Source organism: Topomyia yanbarensis, chromosome 3, assembly GCF_030247195.1.
Source record: "Topomyia yanbarensis strain Yona2022 chromosome 3, ASM3024719v1, whole genome shotgun sequence".
NCBI classification, from domain to species: domain Eukaryota; kingdom Metazoa; phylum Arthropoda; class Insecta; order Diptera; family Culicidae; genus Topomyia; species Topomyia yanbarensis.
The window spans coordinates 289,654,606-289,675,215 of NC_080672.1; the positions used below are offsets into that span (position 1 = coordinate 289,654,606).

General features: G+C 43.7%; 2 protein-coding genes across 4 annotated transcripts in view; one reads left to right on the forward strand and one right to left on the reverse strand.

Moving 5' to 3' along the window:
* The first annotated feature begins 742 nt into the window (after positions 1 to 742).
* Positions 743 to 3,370, forward strand: LOC131691430 (zinc finger protein 616-like). Of its 2 annotated transcripts, XM_058977810.1 has the most exons (4): positions 750 to 896; positions 957 to 1,167; positions 1,231 to 2,436; positions 2,746 to 3,370. In XM_058977810.1, the coding sequence occupies exons 2-4, from the start codon at positions 1,012 to 1,014 to the stop codon at positions 3,331 to 3,333; spliced, it is 1,950 nt and encodes a 649-aa protein (XP_058833793.1). In that variant the 5' UTR covers positions 750 to 896; positions 957 to 1,011; the 3' UTR covers positions 3,334 to 3,370. The 2 variants fall into 2 exon arrangements, with proteins under 2 accessions (XP_058833792.1, XP_058833793.1); XM_058977809.1 differs by having other exon boundaries at positions 743 to 1,167.
* Positions 3,371 to 9,356: 5,986 nt separating this feature from the next.
* The window catches only part of LOC131688721 (uncharacterized), a 77,858-nt gene continuing 66,604 nt past the window's right edge, over positions 9,357 to 20,610 (reverse strand). For both annotated transcript variants that reach the window (XM_058973192.1, XM_058973191.1), the window contains exons 5-6: positions 10,160 to 10,359; positions 9,357 to 10,069 (exon numbers count right to left, since the gene is read on the reverse strand). In XM_058973192.1, coding sequence (XP_058829175.1) covers positions 9,812 to 10,069; positions 10,160 to 10,359 — 458 coding nt within the window. In that variant the 3' untranslated portion in view covers positions 9,357 to 9,811. The remainder of the gene's footprint in view (positions 10,070 to 10,159; positions 10,360 to 20,610) is intronic.

Sequence of the window (20,610 nt, forward strand, 5' to 3'; positions counted from 1 at the left end):
ATGCACCATTTTCATTTAATATAAAGCATCATTATTAAGTCATTTTTGGTAAAAAAGAGTTCTCGACAAACATATGATTACGGCTTAAAAGCCAACTGTCAAAATTCGCTTTGAATGGAAATTCCAGACAAACCATAACTCGCAAATTACAGATGTTAGCAGTAGATAAAAGAGAAAAGTATTCTTTATCGTTTGCTGCTGTGTACTGTACTCGAGCAGTAACGGTTTGTCCGGAATTTCCTTTCAAAGAGAATTTTGACAGTTGGCTTTTAAGCCGTAATCATATGTTTGTCGAGAGTTTTCCTGACATTTTTGGTGCTTCCCACACGGAAACGAAAAACTACCTAAAATTGAGTTCCTTTGACTCCATCTCGTGGTATCGTGGGGGAACTTAAAATTAGGTAAACCGTGTTGAAGGTAGTTTGCATTTAACCACGGCAAAAATTACAACTCATTGATAGGTTTTTTATACTCAAATTTAAGTTGAATTTACCTAATTTTGAGTTCACCCCAAACAACTCAAAAGTACCTTTCTCCACGGAAGACCTCGACTGAGTCGAATCTCTCTTTTTGTTTTTGACAACACTAATAAGTGCGAAAGCGACGCACAACTCAAAAGTAAGTTAAAAGAACTTATTCTGCAGGTTGTTTTATTTAACCGTGCAGATTTTTAAAATTATTATTGCAGACATTTTGAAAAAGTATCTGGCATCTCTGTCGAGTATTGCACACATATTATTTTCATAATTATTCATTATTATTTAATATTTTGCGGGTGTTGCTTTTCTGTTCAAGAGTTGGCAAATAAAACAGTGTTTTTTCGTTGATATTTTGTTATTTGACTGGCTAATGCCGTAGTTGATCCATCTCGCTAAAACGGAGTTTTATTGAATATTGTAATTGTAATTTATTAGCTTACGATACGCTGTTAGTCACATTTGTATACCTTCTGTCAGGTCAAGGAAGTTAGTAGCATTACTCGCGTAACAAACGGTAATGTAGATACTCAGAATGGTCGCGTTCAATTTATCCACCTTTCCCGAAGTTTGTCGACTTTGTCTACAAACGAAACATCCGGATGAAATGATTTCAATTGAAACCAAGCGACCAATGTATAGTGGAACGTTAAAGGATGTGCTGGAGGAATTTACTTTCAAAATACCTGAGGTATGATCTAGAATAGTAATAAAAATTGATAGTCTATTGTAAAACGCTTATTTTTTCCAACAGTGTGCTTCTCATTATTTCCCGACCGAAGTGTGTCTTATATGCCTGGAAGTTCTTGATTTCTTCTATAAGTATAAGCAGAAGATTACCCATATCCATCTTTTCCTGAAAGCCTTCGTGGACGTAAAATTGGGCGACAATGATCCTCTAGTGCAACTGTTAAATGACAACAAAGAATATTACTCAATTTTGTTCAAAGATTTGGATCTTTGCAATAAGGACGATTTGCTTGTGGAAGATATGCTTGAAGAATACCATCACTACAAGATTGCTACCATGCCGGATATCATAAAAAAGGAACATGACCATGGGAAACGAGTGGAGGCTGAGGAGATGGATGACTTTAATCTGCATGTAGAAACTTTGGAAAGCTACGAAAACGCTAAGGATGATCATTATGTTAAACGATTTTTGGAAGAAATCGGAGATTTTAAAAATGTTACCAAAGAACAAAAATTGATAGAGATCAAAGCGGAACCAGTACTCTTGTTACCTGCAATAGGTTGTGATTCGAAACTCAATATAGAAGAACAGCCTTATTGTGGATCTGATCAATTGGACGATTTTTCGCAGGATAGTGCATTGAAAGATGACATTGACGAGACAGAATATAGTTTAAATACGGTTAACCCTGATGAGAACGAGTTAGAAGAAAAATCCAAAGCTACAGATGTTCACCTTAGACTACACGAACAAGAAGATAAGCATAGTAAATTCTATGACTCGTCCTGTTTGCCAGTTTTAAACATTCAGCAGCAGTTCAAAGACCACCGTCCACAAGACATTCGTAAAAAGCACGTTTGCGATATATGTGGGGCTACCCTCAAACACAAATACTCCTTAGAAGTTCACTTGGCTCGGCATGCTGGAGTTACTCAGTTCCAATGTCAGTACTGTTCGGCGTCATTTCACACTAAAACGGAAACCCGAAATCACTTGCGATCGATTCACACTACCGGAAGTAGTTGCGAATGTTCCAAGTGTGGAGCTGTGTTCAAAAATAAAAAACTACTGAATCAACATCTAGAATCTCACGTTGAGAAGCGGAATTTCAAATGCGAAACGTGCGAATTTGCGTTCAAAACTATGCAGCATTTGAAGCGGCATATAACAACCGTTCATCGGGAGGTGCGGTTCAGTTGTAACCATTGTGCGATGTCGTACGGTAGGAAGGACAAATTGAGGATGCATATCGAACGAACACACAGCGTAAGTTTGAGGTTTTGATTTGTAACTGAGGGCCGGAATAACTTGAATAAGATTTTTGTGTTGCATGTGTTTGAAAATCATAAATTACGTAACGCAGAAATTGCCCAAAATTGACTCCCTTCTTCCCCCATGTTTCAAAATGTCACAAATTTCTCTATCCTCCTCCCCTATTACGCGTTATGTAATTTATGAATGGTCTCTTATTTCTTACCCGATGAATTGAGGTTGCTAAATGCTAAATCTTTTAAATTTTTTAAATCCACAAAAATTGATCACGACTATAATGCCTTCGCATTGTTTCGTCCCCAGATCCAATCCTACTTCAACTGCGATATCTGCTTACGATCTTTTGACGGCAAATCTGCCCTAGATGAACACATGGGACATCACGCCAGTCCGAAACCGCTCGAGTGTGGCGTTTGTCTAATGGCGTTCGAAGATAAAGTTTCGTTTGATGAACATATGTGCATCAGTTATCGGGATGATTACAAATGCTGCGGAAAAGATTTTAAATACCACGTACACTACAATCGCCACATGCTGATGGAGCATGGGATCAAATCGAATGCTCGGGTTAAGCCAAAACGTGGACTGTTGATTGGTCAGCTGCGAGCTGATCGTAGACAACGTACAGTTCAGTGTAGGAAATGTTCGCAAAGCTTTTCATCCGTTACCGAGCGTAAAGGGCATGATTGTATCGGCACAAGACTGAACATTTATTCGGGTAATGTTCTGACAGGGCCCGAAGAATGTGTGGATAGCAATGAACCAATGCAAATGTGTGAAATGGGTGAGGAGGAGCATCTGGAGGAAGTTTATGATAATGTAGAAATTAATAATGAAACCGAGTATATCATAAGTGAGGTGATGGAGGAAGAAGCGAGTATAGAGTGTTGAGCATATAGTGGTAGCAAACTGTTTTTTAGAAAAGTTAGTGAATAGCTTGATTGATTGTGTGATAAAAAAGTGATGACGTCCTTATCCATATTCTAACTTTATTGTAATATCCCAAATGGTGCATATATTTCGTATAGCAGAGTGTTGGATACAACAAATGGGGATAGTATTGAAAAGAACCTTGAATTTCGGATTGGTGGAGCTTATTCCTCCTATCTAGGATGAGTCATTTTGAATTATTGATAACTCTCTTACATCTATGCCAGTTTTATCTACACGAAACAATACATCCGTCATACGCATGACAATCATACGCAGAATAACCTATACGGCAACTCCATAGGAAATGGGACTGTGAAGCATATCATGCAGAAACATGCCTCCAACATAATCAGTATACTACTTTCACGTTTCTCAGTCTAGTTCTGTTCGCCATGTACCGTGAGACGACAAATCTTACTTCACTACACACGACATATCTCACTCGATTGAGGGATTCCATAAATCTCTTCCTTGATGGATGTGTAGAAGAATACAGTTGAATCTAAAGCATCTGAGAGATTATCATGGTAACGTTCACGCGACGAAGAATTGATGTTTTGTACCTCGACAAGTCTCTGGTAATTTGTCAACAGCGGGCTCAAGACAACGCTTCGAATGAGCAATCGATAAGAGGTCTCAGAATCGATTTTTCCGCGGAGGAATGCCCGCCAACACCCCGAGACTCGCCTTAAGATAAAATGCATGTTCGCAGCGAAGTGAAATCAAAAACACCAGTACTCCATCACCGATAACGTCATTGGTACAGCCTGATCAGGTCTCCTGTGCCATGCCCTTTGACCCTTTACAATTAAACATTTAAAATTGCTTCTAAAGAGTTACTTCGGGTGACATGAGATGCTCATTCAATGGCAATAGATTTTATGTCAACTGATTTTACAGAAAATCTTTTATAAAGCCATGGGTGCGTTTCGACTTCGTCTCATTAGAAACTGACACTAACTTATTGTCGAAATAGATTAGCGCCGGCTTGACGCTAAATCACTAAAACGGAAACACACTTTGTGTTTCAATCGAACGACTGGTCAAACGTGATGTCCCGTCCGAGCAGAAGTCCTGTTTATGCCGATAAGACACAGCGAAGCCGTAACATGTTTTGGCTTTGCAGCCGTTACATGTTTTGGCTTTGAATTCAATAAATACATTTATAGCCTCCCGACCAATAATTTTATTTACTGAATTTAATGAAAAAAAATGCTGCTATTCAAACTTTAGACTGGTTTTTCTCGAAATCAGTGCAATGCCACTTAGTCCTGTTTGACTTAAGGTGAAGCGATGCCAAAATCACAACAAAGGTTCGGTTATGTTCGGGTTACGTTCAGCATCTGTGTGCGGTTAGAACGTACTATACCGATAGAAGTGGCAATCTGTACAACGGGACGGTTCCCGGTTCAAGAGGTAATACACTCCTTCGCCGAGGGTGTTGCGATTGCCAAGATCAATGGTGTGTTCTATTGTAGCTGATACCCTCCACCAAGGTGGCCCATAGAACAGTTCAACCAGATGATCTACAGGCTTTCATCAGACCTAGTGGGCTGGAAACCGGTAGTCATAGCGGGAGACTTTAACGCTTGGGCAGTGGAGTGGGGCAGCCGCTGTACAAATAGCAGGGGTCAAGCGCTAATGGAGACGCTTGCGAAACTCGATACTGTGCTAGCTAATAATGGCTCCGCTAGCACATTCCGTAGAAATGGGGTGGAGGCATGGATTGACGTAACATTTGCCAGCCCGAGTCTGGTTGCAGGCATGGAATGGAGGGTAGACGAAGGCTACACCCATAGCGATCATTTAGCAATCCGCTTTAGGTACGCGGGTGGAAGTCCAATCACTTCGACAGCGAAGCTTTCACCGCGGCCCTGGGACTGGAGGCCAACACCGACAGTCTAAGCGGGGATGCGCTGGTAGCCGTTCTATGACGCGCGTTTGACGCCACTATGCCCAGAAAAACTCTGCCAAGAAACGGCAGATGCCCGGTATACTGGTGGAGTGCCGAGATTGCAGCTCTACGATCAGCCTGCTTCAGAGTTAGACGTAGGATGCAAAGAGCTCGCACCGAGGATGCAAGGGAGAACCGCCGTGAAGTGTTTCGAGCTGCGAAATTGGCCCTTAACAAGGCTATTAAAAGCAGCAAGAGAGCGTGTTTCGACAACCTGTGTGAGAGTGCCAACGCGAATCCGTGGGGTGACGCCTACAGGATAGTGATGGCCAAGACCAAAGGGGGCTCTTCACCCCCAGAACGGTCTCCGGACCGGTTGGCGACGATTATCGAAGTACTCTTCCCGTCTCGAGCCACAAGCCCCTGGCCACCTGCACTACGAGACAGTGCGGGCGCGGCCGAAATGGTGGCTCCGGTGACGAATAAAGAACTACTCGCAGTGACTAATTCCCTAGAAATGAAGCTCCAGGGCCGGATGGAGTTCCAAACAGCGCTCTCAAGGCAGCGATCATAGCGAACCCGAACATGTTCAGGCTAGCTATGCAGAGATGCCTTGACGAGTGCCGTTTCCCCGATAGATGGAAAAGGCAGAAATTGGTGCTGTCGCCGAAGCCCGGGAAGCCGCCAGGCGACCCATCGGCGTACAGACCAATCTGTCTGATCGACACGACTGGCAAATTGCTTGAGAGGATCATCCTCAACAGGCTAACCCCGTACGCAGAAGGTACGGACGGGCTGTCAATCAATCAGTTTGGCTTTCGGAAGGGTAAGTCCACAGTGGACGCTATCAACTCAGTGATAAATACTGCCGAGATAGCGATCCAACGAAAAAGGGGAGGCATTCGATACTGTGCGTTAGTGACACTTGACGTGAAGAACGCATTCAACAGCGCAAGCTAGGATGCCATCGCGCTCTCGTTACACCGGCTTAGCCTACCGGATCCTGGAAAGCTACTTCCAGAACCGCGTACTGCTATACGAGACCGATGCCGGTCAGAAAAGGGTTCCGATTACCGCCGGAGTCCCGCAGGGCTCGATCCTAGGCCCGGTGCTATTGAACCTTATGTATGACGGGGTTCTGAGACTGAAGTTCCCTCCTGGGGTCAAGATCGTCCTAACCTTGGTCTACGGGGAGTCAATCCCTGAGGTAGAACTAACCGCAGAACACGCGATCAACACGGTGGAGGAATGGATGAGCGCGAGAGGCCTGAAGCTCGCTCATCATAAGACGGAGGTAGTTATCGTCAACAACCGCAAGTCGGCACAACATGCAGTTATCCATGTGGGAGAAGTCGTGATCACCTCACAGCGGAGTCTGAAGTCTCTCGGAGTCATTATAGACGACAAGCTGACCTTCGGCAACCACGTCGACTACACATGCAAGAGAGCGTCGACTGCTGTTGCGGCACTATCGAGGATGATGTTCAGCAGCTCAAAGGTGTGCGCCAGTAGACGTAGGTTACTGGCAGGCGTTGCCGTATCTATCCTCAGGTACGGCGGCCCGTCATGGTCAAGAGCACTGAGGGTAACCAGTTACCTACAGAAACTGGAGAGCACCTACCGCGTGATGTGCCTCAGAGGAGTGCTTCGAGTTACGTGGAAATAGAGGAGCCCGCGAGCGCACCAGGATGACCTCGGTCGCCAGATGGCAGTGTGAGTGGGATAACTCCTCGAAAGGTAGGTGGACCCACCGGCTGATACCTAGCATATTGAGCTGGGTGGGAAGACCCCATGGGGAAGTTCACTTCCATCTGACATAATTCCTGTCAGGCCATGGTTGTTTCCGACAGTACCTCCACAGGTTCGGGCACGCGGAGGTCCCAGTCTGCCCGGACTGCCCAGGTGTAGACGAAACTGCCGAACACATACTGTTCGTATGTCATCGGTTCGACGTCGAAAGAAGAGCAATGCTTGACGTCTGTGGCTGGAACACAACCCCTGATACCCTTATTCAGCGGATGTGTCAAGCGGTGGAGAAGTGGAATGCAGTCTCGACTGCAACCACCCGTGCCCCAAGCCTGTAGGCTACACGCTTGGGGCACGACTAACTAGTGATTGGTTAGTTGGAGCGAAAAAGACCGAGCACAGAAAAGTGAGTGAATGGTCTGTTCATGCTGAGGCAGGTTTGGCGCAGCGACTAGCAACCGCGTAAGGGGTAAACCCAGCCACCTCGAAGCAAGGCAGAAGAGCGAGTGTATAGGCGTATATGTGGACTGCCTCATGCCAAGATGGGAGGGTCGTAGTGTAGTATGTTGGGACTTAGCTATCGATGCCGCGTTGCGTGGTAGAGGAGTGAAAGGGTGAGCATCCAGGTCAGTCTCACACGGTATGTTAAGGGTGAGCACAAAAGTCAGCCTCACAAGGTATGAAAACGGTGAGCACCCAAGTAAGCCTCGCATGGTATGTCAGAAGTGGGGCCTAAGAAAAATGTCCCACATGGGATGCCAGGGGAAGCGACAGGGGTATAATAGAGTGGTACGATCGAGAGTGAACCAGGTGATTGGGTGAGCATCCAAGTCAGCTTCACATGGTATGTTAGAGGCGAGCACAAAAGTAAGCCTAGCAAGGAATGAAAAAGGTGAGCACAATAGTCAGCCTCATGTGGAGTGTTAGAGAGTAAATCAAGGTGCGATAGAGAGACACCCAAGTAAGCCTCATACAGGACGTATGAACGCGTGAGCGAGAGTGAATGAGTACATCAAGTACAGCCATCCCCCCAGAAGTAATACCGAGAGGTAGTCCCTGGGGGAACGATGGCGGAGCCCAATGGAGTTTAGTCGGTATTAATGGCAGCGTCACTATTCGAGCCCGACTCGCCCCCAGTAGACCCCGTGTGGTAGCTTGGCACCTACTAATAGCACGTGTACTGTGCTAGTACGTAAACGTCTTCTCCATTGTAAAAAAAAATACCGATAGGAGATGGCACGCATACAAGAGTATCGTTCAGCAATCAGCTGACCGATTTTCGCACCACGTGTTTTATTTGTTTTAAAAATAAAAAGGTACAAATTTCCCAAACGAATCAAAATTCTGTGAAGAGAATCTATTCATTTGCTTGTGCTAACATACCTCCATACAGTGATACGCAATTTCTAAGCAATCTGAGATAAGACATTCATGTTACAGAAGATTTTGTCTTGCGCGCCAATGCAATGTTTTGATTTTGACGATGAAATAAAAACGACGGTATCTATTTTAGCTGCCACCTTGTGACTCTATTCAGCATGTCCTTAATACCGACTAATTATGAAACGTCATACAAATTTTGTCAGAAATACGCACTTACACGTAAGATGCGACTTTTTTACATTTTAGCAAGAAGTCTCAATATAGTTAACCGATCTTCGTAATATTTAAGAAATTAATACAGAGTAGATAGAAGCATAAATTGTCTTTTCTGAATTGTTTCTACCATTTATGAGTTTCAAGACGTGCAATCTTAAACTTAATAAAATCATGGGTGCGTTTCGACTTCGTCTCATCAGACACCGACACTAAGTTATTGTCGGAATAGATTAGCGCCGGCTTGACGCTACATCCCTAAAACGAAAACACACTTTGTGTTTCAATCAAACGACTGGTCAAACGTTATGTCCCGTCCGAGCCAGTATTTTAATTAGTCTAAAGTGTGTTTTCTTTTTATGGATTTAGCGTCAAGCGGGCGCTAATCTATTCCGGCAATAAGTTAGTGTCGGTTTCTGATGAGACGAAGTCGAAACGCACCCATGATTTTATTAAGTTAGGATTTGTGCCCTTCACGTACAAGAATTAGTTTCATAAACAATTTTCACCTTAGTGAGAAATTTTGGTGTTTATCCAATTTTTCTCCTTAGGGGGAAATATAGCAATCTTAGACTTCAAAACACGTTTTTCTCAAATTGTGCTAAATGGCGCTTGTCATAAGATAGCACATCAGTGACGAACTGGAGAAGGCTTTTTGAAATTGCAATTATCTACAACGGTGTATGCTAAATGGTAAGAAATTGAAGCGATATGTTTACATTTTTTAAATTGTTTTATTGTCCGATCAAGAAATTTTCTCTATTTTATTCAACACTTTTCAGTACCAAAATTTGTGTATGCTCTGAAAGCCAGTCTAATTAATTCTCGAAAAAAAGTTGATGAGAGCGACTGAAGTACTATTCAATAAAGAAATAAATAAATAAATACATAAATTATTAAATATCTAAATAAATAAACATTCAAGTTAACAGTCTAGCTTTCAACATTTTTCCTAGCAAACTTATCTAAAAAAGTCAACAAATAGTTTGAACAGTGTTTCATTCGACCGGTCTTCGGACGACGAAGATTGCGACTGGCTTGCAACATATTTGTACAAATGAACGATAATGAGGATGAGCGTATGAAATGGATGATCTGATGGGAACTTCTCATCAATTGCGTCACACCCCATGTAGGGTGTTCAGCTGGGGACTTAGCATTGTAGCAACGGAAAGAGCTCCGCTCTTTTTGTCCGTTTTGTTAAGCATATGGCCGCTGCTGATGATACGCCATGATATGCGGATCGTAAGGGTAGTGGCTGGGACTATTTGGCACCGGAGCATACTGACTCGGTCGATGGTAAGGGTATTCGCTCTCCAGGCGATCGTTCCGGTCCTGGGAATAATAGCCGCCATCTTCGTCACGGTTTCCGTGCAGCGACCGTTTCCAATAGCCGCCAAAGTCCTCGCTATGGTCGTCGTAGTGATGCTGGTGCTGCGCGTGCTCGTAGTAGATTACCTGTAATAAATTTCCTTTAGTAGAATAGACCAGTTTGTCATTGGCACAACGGCCTTTTGGAAAATAGGGGTAGGACTAATTGATTGGTACTTTTTGTGGCTGTGGCTGCTTCTTGAGGTCGAACCAGAAACGTCCAATATTTATCAGCAGTCCGAGGGCAGCGATAGCGAAGAACTTGAGTTGCAGATGGAAGGAAAGAATCTTCAGCAGCAATTCGATTTTTCCCTTGAGCGCGGCTCCCAGCATGAACAGCTTAATGTATGTCTTCTTCTTCTTGCCCTTTCTTTTGCCTGTGTTCAGCATTTTGATATCGTTTTGTGAATATTATGTATAAAATTGAGGAGGGAAATTGAAAAAAAAAAGAAATATTAATGTTTTGTTACATTAATTTGTAAAGGTTAGCCAGAAATCGGTTAACAAAATTAGTTACAATCTACGACGGATTTCGGAATGGTTAGTTATTGTGTTAAAACAAGCATTAAAAAGATATCTATAGCGTCATACAAACTGATCTCTCATGCAGTATGAATGTTTGTATAATAGGTGTGTTACTCTTACAGTGCCCGTTTACTTATTCTACCCGAATAGAAATGTATAGTAACAAAACTATAATTTTCATTGAACAGTGCAGTAACTTACAATAGTTTACTGTAAACATTCATGTTTTGCTATACCCATGTACACTAAATTTCAACTTTGCTAGACCTAAGTTTTCTCGGTAACAGTGACATGTAATGTTAATAATACGAAGAGATGGCTTTTTGATCACGGGTTTCATACGGCAATATCTAACGGTAACAGTATTATCTTAGTCAAGTTAAAAGATAATACTGTTACCGTTTTTTGCCCTGAAGATGAAGGCGTAAACTTTCGAAACGTTGGTATTAGACGAAATATAGATATTGTCGTATGAAACCCGTGACCAAAAAGCCATCTCTTCATATTAAAAACAAAGTGGTCGTCCTTCCTACCATGTAATGTTAATTTGTTGTATCATTTTGAACAGAAAAAATAATGTTCTAATTGTAAATCAACTGGAAAAACCTATACTTGGGAAACATTTTTAATAGGACTTAAGCAACATCGAGAGCCTCTCCTATTTTACTTTTTCTTTCTATTGTTACGGTGTTACAATTTTCTAGCACAGATCGAAAGATGGCTTTATGGACCAGTATATAATACAAAGAGTTGTAGGAAAAATACAGAAGTGTTCGAGCTATAGTCAGAAGAGAAAGTAAACCAAGAAAATGGGATTGATCTATTGAAAATTTTCCCCATTTTAACCATAATATTTGTAGTTCTGTGCTTGATTGATTCCTAACAAACAACGACAGCTGAACAAGCCTTTGATCCGAGAGAATAAGCTGAACAAAAACGGTTTAAGCCATTATCCAGCTAAATTGTTTGTTGGGTTGTTAATTTCTATTCGGGCTGGATTGGAAAACAGGAATTGTACGTGTAAACCTATTTCAACATTCATATAACGATCATGGAAATGATGAGCTGGTGGGAATGTGGGATTGATCTATTAAAATTATATAAAACATGATTAGCCTTAATTTTGTTCACGAACTATCGATGGTATGATGCATGGAATTAATTTTTGATGATGTTGATGGTAATTCTATTGTTGGTCATGCAAGAATAGATATTTGACACACATACGCAGCACTAGCAACACAAAACCGAAGCAAGCTTCAAGCTCGGAGGTGACCATCTTTCTTTTTTTAATCATGCCTTATATAGATAAAGGATTTTATTTCGCAAGTTACGCAACATTTCGTATTTTGGTAATATGTTTACAAATTCAGTTTGTTTGGAAACTCATTGTGAAGCATATTAGAGCATATTTAGGACAAATTAGCCAACGTAAAGTACGCCCTTTTCTCATTTGGGAACTTTACATATGTGATCGGATGATGAAGTATGTTTCATTGGTTTACAGGCCCTTTCGGCGCAATATAGGAATTCATCGTTTTGAAATGAATTAGCGCTTGAGAAGAAGTGGCAGATTCTTAACTTCTTGCCCTTTCGGGCCACGAGTGTGAACCTCAGTATTGGTTGTTCAGTTTCAGCACAGAGAATTCAGATACTCGATGCAGTTTGTGCAGTTATCATTATTGCCTGAACAGCAGCAATAAATTTGGCAACCGTTTGTAGTTCAGGTAATGCTACTGGAGCTTCTGTGCTGGAATTTATTTCCGTAGATAAGCTTTCTTCGGCGGTTTCTGAGCAGTGTTTTCTGCAGTGTCTGCTCACAGAATTGGCACATATTAATTTGTCCTTGAAGTGTAGAAAGTGTATTCTATGCACTGTGTTTTAGGATGCGTTGGTCCATCCGCATTCCCTCCACAAACACCATCAGAAATACCTGGGAAGTAGTTCCTCCATGTGTCTTCTGCAATGGATTCCACTTCTCCGAAATACAACATAAATCATTTAATAGCCATTATGAAAGTAACTGGTGCCAGATCATCACCCTTATTCTTGTTTACGACGTATGCGAGATTCGTTCGAAAGCGGTTCGAACGAATAGTAAGCCCATTTGCTTTTGCTGTCGTAAACGAGAATTATGGACCACTTTCGTTCGAATCTTGCATTCGTCGTAAACAAGAATGAGGGTGCATGTCACTTGACATCGATTTTCCCATCATAGGGGAGACCAGGGCTAGTTGGCGGTGTTTTCAGTTTTCAATTTTTACCGCTTTGATGTAGGTAGATCTTGCAAAATAGAACACGCGGCATGAAAGAGCAGACTGTTGGCAACATCTCTGATTTTTTAAAAGTGTTTGATGCATTGTCTCCATTTTTAGAGACAAAAATATGTGACGCGGAAAACCCGCCAACTTACCCCGGCCCCGGGGTAAGTTGGCGGTATGTGTGGATACGCCAAAAACTAAGCAATCAAATGGAGATTCAATTACTTCAAGGGTCCTTTTGGAACGTTCTGAATGTCTTTTCGAGAAAACTGTATATTAACCGACATTTGCTATTATATTTCAGCTTTAATACCCCAACATTTTGAATTTAACGCGTACTCCCTATTCAAAAGCAAATTTTCGAAATTCTTCATGCAATTGGCCGGAATAAATGTCTCCTACATTGGCGAGATACACAAGAAAAAGATTTCCTTACTTTGCAGTGAATTCCAGAAATAAAATTTTTTGATGACTTTTTTGCACTGTAAATAGTACCGCCAACTTGCCCCACGTGCAGCACCGCCAACTTACCCCAACCGCATATTTTATAAAAAACTATTTAAAAAATAACTTTTGTTTATGGATAGATGCAATATCTATTCGGATACTGAAAGCTCCTTTCACACGTTATCGAAAAATATAATCATTCGGGAAATAGATTGAAAATCACCCTAAATAACACAAAGTGTTTAAAATTTAGAAAATTTACTTGGCATGCTCGAAAACACAATATCACCCACAACTTCCACCAAACAAATCGTTTTGCAACAAAAATACATTGGATAACGGGTTTCACATAACTTGAGGTACACAAGAAGAAGCAGCGCTATATGTCTAATGTTTGTTTGTTTGTTTGTTTATTAATGATACTTTACATCCCAGCTTTACATCATTTGAATGATGCATTCGTATCAGAAGGAAATTTGTAGTTCACAATTTTTTATACAATTCGGTTTTTCGTAAAAATTCCAAAATTTTCTTTTCGTTTTCGTCCTGGTTGATCATTGCATTTCGTAAGCTGGTTGAATCAATGTTGAGTTCTTGTCTTTCTGTGTCGTACTTCCTGCAGTGTAGGATAAGGTGTCGCACATCTAGATTCGTACCACAGCATTCGCAGATTGGGGGGCATCTCTTGTCAAAAGGAAACTGTGTGTTAGACGAGTATGGCCGATCCTAAGTCGGGTTAGTACACGTTGGTCAGCTGCATTGTCTCTGTCTCTCCAACGTGTCGTGTCAAATTTAACTTCTCTCAATTTACTATCGCGTGAAGCAAACCACTGCTCCTCCCAATGTCGACGCATTGATGATTTTAGCTGTCTCCACGCATCTTCCGCGGGAATAGGTGCGTTAACTGCCGGTTGACTTCTCGCCTCATTAGCAAGTCGATCGGCTTCATTGTTGCCGCGAATACCGGCATGACCGGGAATCCAGCAAAATTTAACATTTCTACCACGTGCCATATTTTCCACCTCCTGTATCAGTGGATGTTTAGATTTGCCTGATTCTAGGGCCAAAAGGCAGCTCGCCGAGTCCGTAAGAATTAGTAATTTTTTTATATTTGGCACGAAGAGGGCCATTCGGATGGCATACGCTTCGGCAGAGAAAACGCTGTACTGCTTTGGAAGACTGCGCGATTGTGCCAATGCAGCTGCGTAGAGACCGGCACCCACTGTATCGTCGTTTTTGGAGCCATCCGTGTAGAATTCGGACGTTTGCTGAAATTGGCTGGTTAGCATGTTTTGGATGACGGGTCGAACTTTTTCTGGAGGGTCGCCTGCTTTCACGACTTTCTTCACATCCCATACAACAGACGGTTTTGATATGTGCCATGGTCGATGCCCTTGCCTGACAATTTGTGCTACCGTGCTCAGTGGTTCTCCAGTTAGTTCCTGGATACGAGAAGACGCGCGGGTTACCAGAGGAAGGTTAATACTGTTACGGTCATTTGCTAACAGTCGAATGGCCACTCGCGCAATGGACTGTACCGCCAGCATTTCGAAGGGTAGAGTACCCGCTTCGGCCATGATTGACGATATGGGGCTGGTAACGAAAGCACCGGAAGCAAAACGGATCATCCGATTATATGCAGGTGCAAGTGTCTGCAGGCTAGCTTCACCTCCTCTGCTAACTAGTCCTACTCCGTATAAAAGTTTTGATGTCACAATCGCAGAACCAACTTGTAATAGTGTTGATCGTTGGCCACGCGGAAGTTGAGCGCCAATCACTCTCATTACCCGTAGCCTCGATGCGCATGCTGCCTTCACCATCTTGCAGTGTGCCTTGAAGCTTAGTGTCCGGTCCAGAGTAACACCGAGAATTCGTAGCCGATTTGTGTAAGGTATGGCGACCCGGTCGATGGTGATGTTGCGCGAAGGATTGCGTCGCGCATTGGGGCTACAATAAAAGATAAATGACTTTGTGGCGGCGATCGCGAAGCCTACACTTTTCGCCCACTTGTCGACAGCTTTAACAGCAGCCTGTACTTTACGATGCAGCGCATCCGATTTTCTACCTCGCAGAATTAGAAGGATATCGTCTGCGTACAACAGTATCTCCACTCTATTTGGAACAACTTTGAAGATTGGCTGCATCGCGACGAGAAACAGCGTTACTGACAAAACAGAACCTTGGGGGACTCCATTTTCTAGGCTATGAACGCGCGAGAGTTTTCCTCCTACACAAACTTGAAACATCCGCTCAGACAGGAAACTTTGTAGTATGTTCATCATACGGCCACGTATTCGCCACTTTTTCAACGTTCGTAGGATTCCATATCGCCACGTCGTGTCGTACGCTTTCGATAAGTCCAAAGATGCTATTAGACTGTGTTCATCTACTATTGGCAATGATTTCTCTAGTTCAGCGAAATACGTTTCCGTGCCACGCCCGGAACGAAAGGCGTGTTGTCGCTTATCGAGTCGCCCGCTTGACTCTAATTCGGTAATCAGACGTCGATTGATGATCCGTTCAAGCAGCTTTGCCATACAGCTAGTTAGCGATATAGGTCGGAAGGCTGCAGGTCCGGAATCGTTACAGTTTGGTTTTGGGATAGGGACGATAAGAGCATTCCGCCAGCAAGTTGGGAATACGCCGCTACGCCAGACATTGTTCAGTAGCTCGAGGAGGATCGTTTTCACGGATAGCGGAAGTCGCTGAAGCATGGGATATCCTACCATATCGGGTCCCGTAGAAAGACTCGTTCCTTTATCTAGCGCCCACAATAGTTCATCAATGGTGATATCGATATTATACGTGTCGTTGGAGTCAGGTGATCGGTCTATACGTTGTCGTTCGGTGTTTCGTTTTCGTTTTTGAAAGTTTGGTGGATAGCTGGCTGTTGCTGATCTCTCCTTGTAATATTTCGCTAATTCTTCCGCTACTTCTTCGGGGTCATTCGTAAATCCATCCGCTTGCTTGAGTACCAAAGTGTGCTGACGTCGACCGCCACGCAGGGTATTCACTGTGCGCCATAGTTCAGTAGTCGTGCTGTTCGGTGAGATTTTCTCCACAAAATTCTCCCAAGACTGCCGTTTGGCTGTTTTAACCGCTTTCCGTGCTGTTGCCTTCGCCTCCTGGAACCTTTTCAAGGCTGCGGGTTTTTCAGGATCGGTGGTCTGCATACGACGTAGGGCTCGAAGATGTTTGCGTCGCTGTTTGATAGTTTCTTTCACCTCGGGACACCACCATGGAACCGCTTTTGGACCAACTCGACCGCTGGATCGTGGTATACACTTGATGGCTGCTTCAATGATTTTCTCCGTGAAATTTTCGATATCCCACTCGACGTCTGCGCGGATTGAAGTGATTGTGGTTTGTTCGTATAGAGGCCAGTCTGCTTGGTCAAAAAGCCACTTGCGTCGTGTTGTCGTGGCTAATGACCATCCTGGGATGGAGATTGTTATCGGAAAATGATCACTGTTACATGTATCCGGTAGTGTTCGCCAAGTAAGCCTTCTGGCCAAATGTTCAGAGCAGAATGAGATATCGATGGCCGACGTGTTGCCTGAGACCGGATCGATACGAGTGGGTGAACCATTGTTTAGAATTACAAATTTTCTTGTTAGAGTGGTCTCTGCGATGAACCGGCCGAGCGCGTTAGTTGACTGTGACCCCCACGCTAAGTGGTGGGCATTGAAATCGCCTAGGAATATTATTGGTCCGTCCAGCTCTTCGAAGAGGTCATTAAAAGCAGATTGGCATTGTTGGGCACTTGGGGGAACGTATACACACACAACCGTTGGCAGGATCGGTTTGTGAATTCGCACAGCGATAAGATGCAAACTCGTGGTGATTTGCACTCGTTCAAACGGTATCCCCTCTCGTATCGCTAGTCCAACACCGTGTTGCCAGTAATGATCGCTTTTGGACTCCAAAAGCAAACTGTAGTTTCTGCCCAAGAAGTCCGGTGCTATAACTGCTTTGTTGGCTTTGGTCTCTTGGAGTGCAACTATGTACGGATTATGTTCCGCAACCAGCTGCTTTAGTTCATCGATGTTCGCTCGCAGTCCACGCAGATTCCACTGCAGCGCGAAACAAGAGGAGTTGTTTGAAGCAGATGACGATGCCGATTCTACTGACTTGTTACGTGTTGGTGCTCTTCGACTCGATGATGGTTTACCGGCGGAAAGTCGGGAGGAGAATTGCAAGGACTGTGTATCTGAGAGGTAGGGACTGTCCTTTTCCCCCCGATCAGTCCCTTCCATGATTGGAAGTGGGGAAGCTACTTTCATCTCTTCTTCCCCAAACCGGTTATTCGTTTGATGCGTGCTGGTCACATCTGTAACGGGATAAACCGCAACAGAAACCGTTCGTAAGTGGACTGGAATGGGACTGACCTGTGGGACGTCTAGCCCCACAGTGCCAGCCGCTGTCGTAAAAACTACACTATTATTTCCAGAACTACCGACAGCAACCGGCACTGGGGAAAGACTTTGTGTAGTTTTCGTTGGATGCTTCTTTGGCCATGATCTTGTTGATGGGCCTTCTCCGGGTGAGGGCGGCGAGTGGTGCCAGGAATCCATGTGAAGAGTATTGTCAATTATATCTGAAAAAACGTTTAGCGCAGCAGTACCTGTGAGTGGGTTGGCAAACATAAAACTGACCTGAGAGAGGTCCGGCCCCACAGTGCCAACCGCTGTCGTACTAACTACACTACTATGCTCACGAACACCGACTGCGGTCGGCACTGGGGATAGACTTTGTGTAGTTTTGTTGATCTCCTTTTGTTCGTCGCTCGGAATTTTTTTGTTGGCTGGTTCGCATGTTGTAGTGGTGAAATCGGTGTTCCTATCGGCCACAGAGGTGAATTCACTATCAACGGGTTGGGGTATGACGGCCCGGATAGTTCCTTCATCCTGCTGTGCTTGCGTTGGAAGGAGTACTACACTTTCCTCTCTTCCAAACCGATCTATCACGTAGTCAGTATTCGTGCGTGGGTTGTCGTTGGTATCCAAACGTTGATGAAAATGAGAATTATCGAAGAGGCTGGCTAGGAGGCATCTCGGTAATCTCAATTTCATCGTCTGAATATTCCATCGTTTCGTTGGTGGTAGTGGTAGCGGTTCTTTTTGGTGGCGGGCTAAAGTTATCCGGTGAGGTTGTCGTTGGTTTGCTGGACTGGGTGTGTTGCTTCTGCGATCTTCCTCGTTTCGAATCCGTATTTATCGCTGGTGAGTTGTTCCTGGATCTCGTTACGGGCCCGATTGCTTGGTTCATTTGCTTCTGTTCTTTGCTGTGCTGTGGTTTTTCTTGGCTGGCGGACTGTTGTTTCATCTGATGGATGTACGCCAACATTTGTTCGATTTTTTCGTCTTTTCGTTTGGTCTCCGCCAGAAGTTTTGCGATCGTTTCGTCCTTCTTCTTCATTGCCAGTTCCAACTCTTTCAGCTTGCTAAGGATCTCATTCGGTTGTGCTGTGGCCTGAGCATAGCTGCCTTTACTTAGATGTTCCGCTCGTTTGCGTGCTTCCGGGAATGTTAGATTGTCGCGGATTTTTATTTTTATGACCTCCATTTCTTTTTTATACACAGGACATTCGCGGCTTGTTGGTTGGTGATCGCCTTCACAATTCCGACAGTACGCAGTTTCTTTACATTTTTCTTCGCCGTGTTGTTCTTTCGAGCAATTAAAGCATCGCTGAGGACCAGGACATCGAACGCGAGTATGGCCGTAGTTGAAGCATCCGTAACAAAGCATCGGGTTCGGGAAGTATGGGCGAGTAGGAACGTGAAGCAAACCGATCTTTATGTATTCCGGGTATGTGGTTTTACAGAAGGTCAAGATTAGCGCTGGCGTATTCACTCTCTTCTCAGCTTCCTTTCTTGTAATTCGCTGTACACGAATCACTCCCTGGCTTATAATTTCTTGTAAAACATCCTTCTCTTCCATCTGAATCAGATCGTAGCAGGAAATTACGCATCTGCTTACGTTCAGATTCGGATGAGCTTCGACCACTACTTCAGTGCCGTCAATGAGCTGGGTCATTTTCTGCAACTTAGCAACTTGGGCAGGATTCCGAACTCGAAGGGTATACCGTGTCCCTTGAGCTTCGGTATTCGCACCTTCGATTGGACCTCCAGCGACAACCTCTACCGATTTACCGATGATGAACGGGTTTCTAGGCAATGGTACACCGTCTTTGCCGGTTAACTGCAGGAACGTCAATTCGCCGAATTTGTTCGTAGGGTCCATGTACTCTGGTAGTCTTCTTTTGCTTGACCCTCCCGGGTCACCGCTACTAGCGGCCGCCATCTTGGATCACACCACCAGACGTTGGTAAATGCGCTGTGGCACGGTCACCCGATACCAACCCCAAATGGACAAAAAAGGTAACGAAAAGGAAAGATCTTACCTTATTTGCCCCTTCAACGTCGTTTTTTCCGAAGTGTTCCCACAATTTTGGGACACACTGTAGATGTGCAGTGATGAATCTGCTCGCTTACTTGCTTCTACACAGCCTCTAAATAGCAAAACAAGCAAGAAAAAAGCACTTTTCCAATATTGATGTTTTACCGTTCACACACTTTTGGCCCGCACTGTACCGTACAAATAGCGGTACACACTGTACTGGTATCTCAAATACCACCAAATCCAACGTTAAAAAAAATTCAATAATTTTTCAAAAACTTTTTACGTTTTTTGCGACTCGAAAAATATCGCCCGTTCAGCACACCGTCACACTCCACCAGTGAGTGAATGCAAGATCGGCCCGGCAACCACGCGGGTAGGCACAGCGATGGCTGTTTGTTTACCTATCGCACCGCGTGGGCAAAACTAAAATTCACTTTTTTCAGCCGTTTCTGAACCGATTTTCACCAAACTTTCACTGTTCACCACTAGAGAAGCACTTCGTTCACGTTTTTGTCGAAAAATAAACCGCGAATATCGCGAAAAACACCGAAAAAACACTGTGTTTAATTCCCGAATGCGCGCTGTTTATACCGTACGGAACGGTGTTTCCAACTCAGATGTATATGTCTAATGGAAACGGAGAAAAAGGGATTCCGTCAACTTACCCCAACCGCCAACTAGCCCCGGGCTCCCCTATATGTATATGGTGTTCTTGATTTTAGTAATGACACACACAAGCACGTGTTTTAAGATGTTACGCGTTATGCTTTCGCCTGAGCCAATTTGTTTTATGTCATCAGCACCAAATGTCTGACACGATCAAACTGGACGACGGCAACTTTCGTTAGCCTAAGCTCCAGTTTTACCTTCAGTTAATGTTGCACTTCACGAATACTCAGTCTTATGCGAAAAGACCGTGTTAAATTTGCATAGTATTACAAGTATACCTCGTAGTATGTTTCGTACCTACCTACATAAAGCAATAAATTTGTT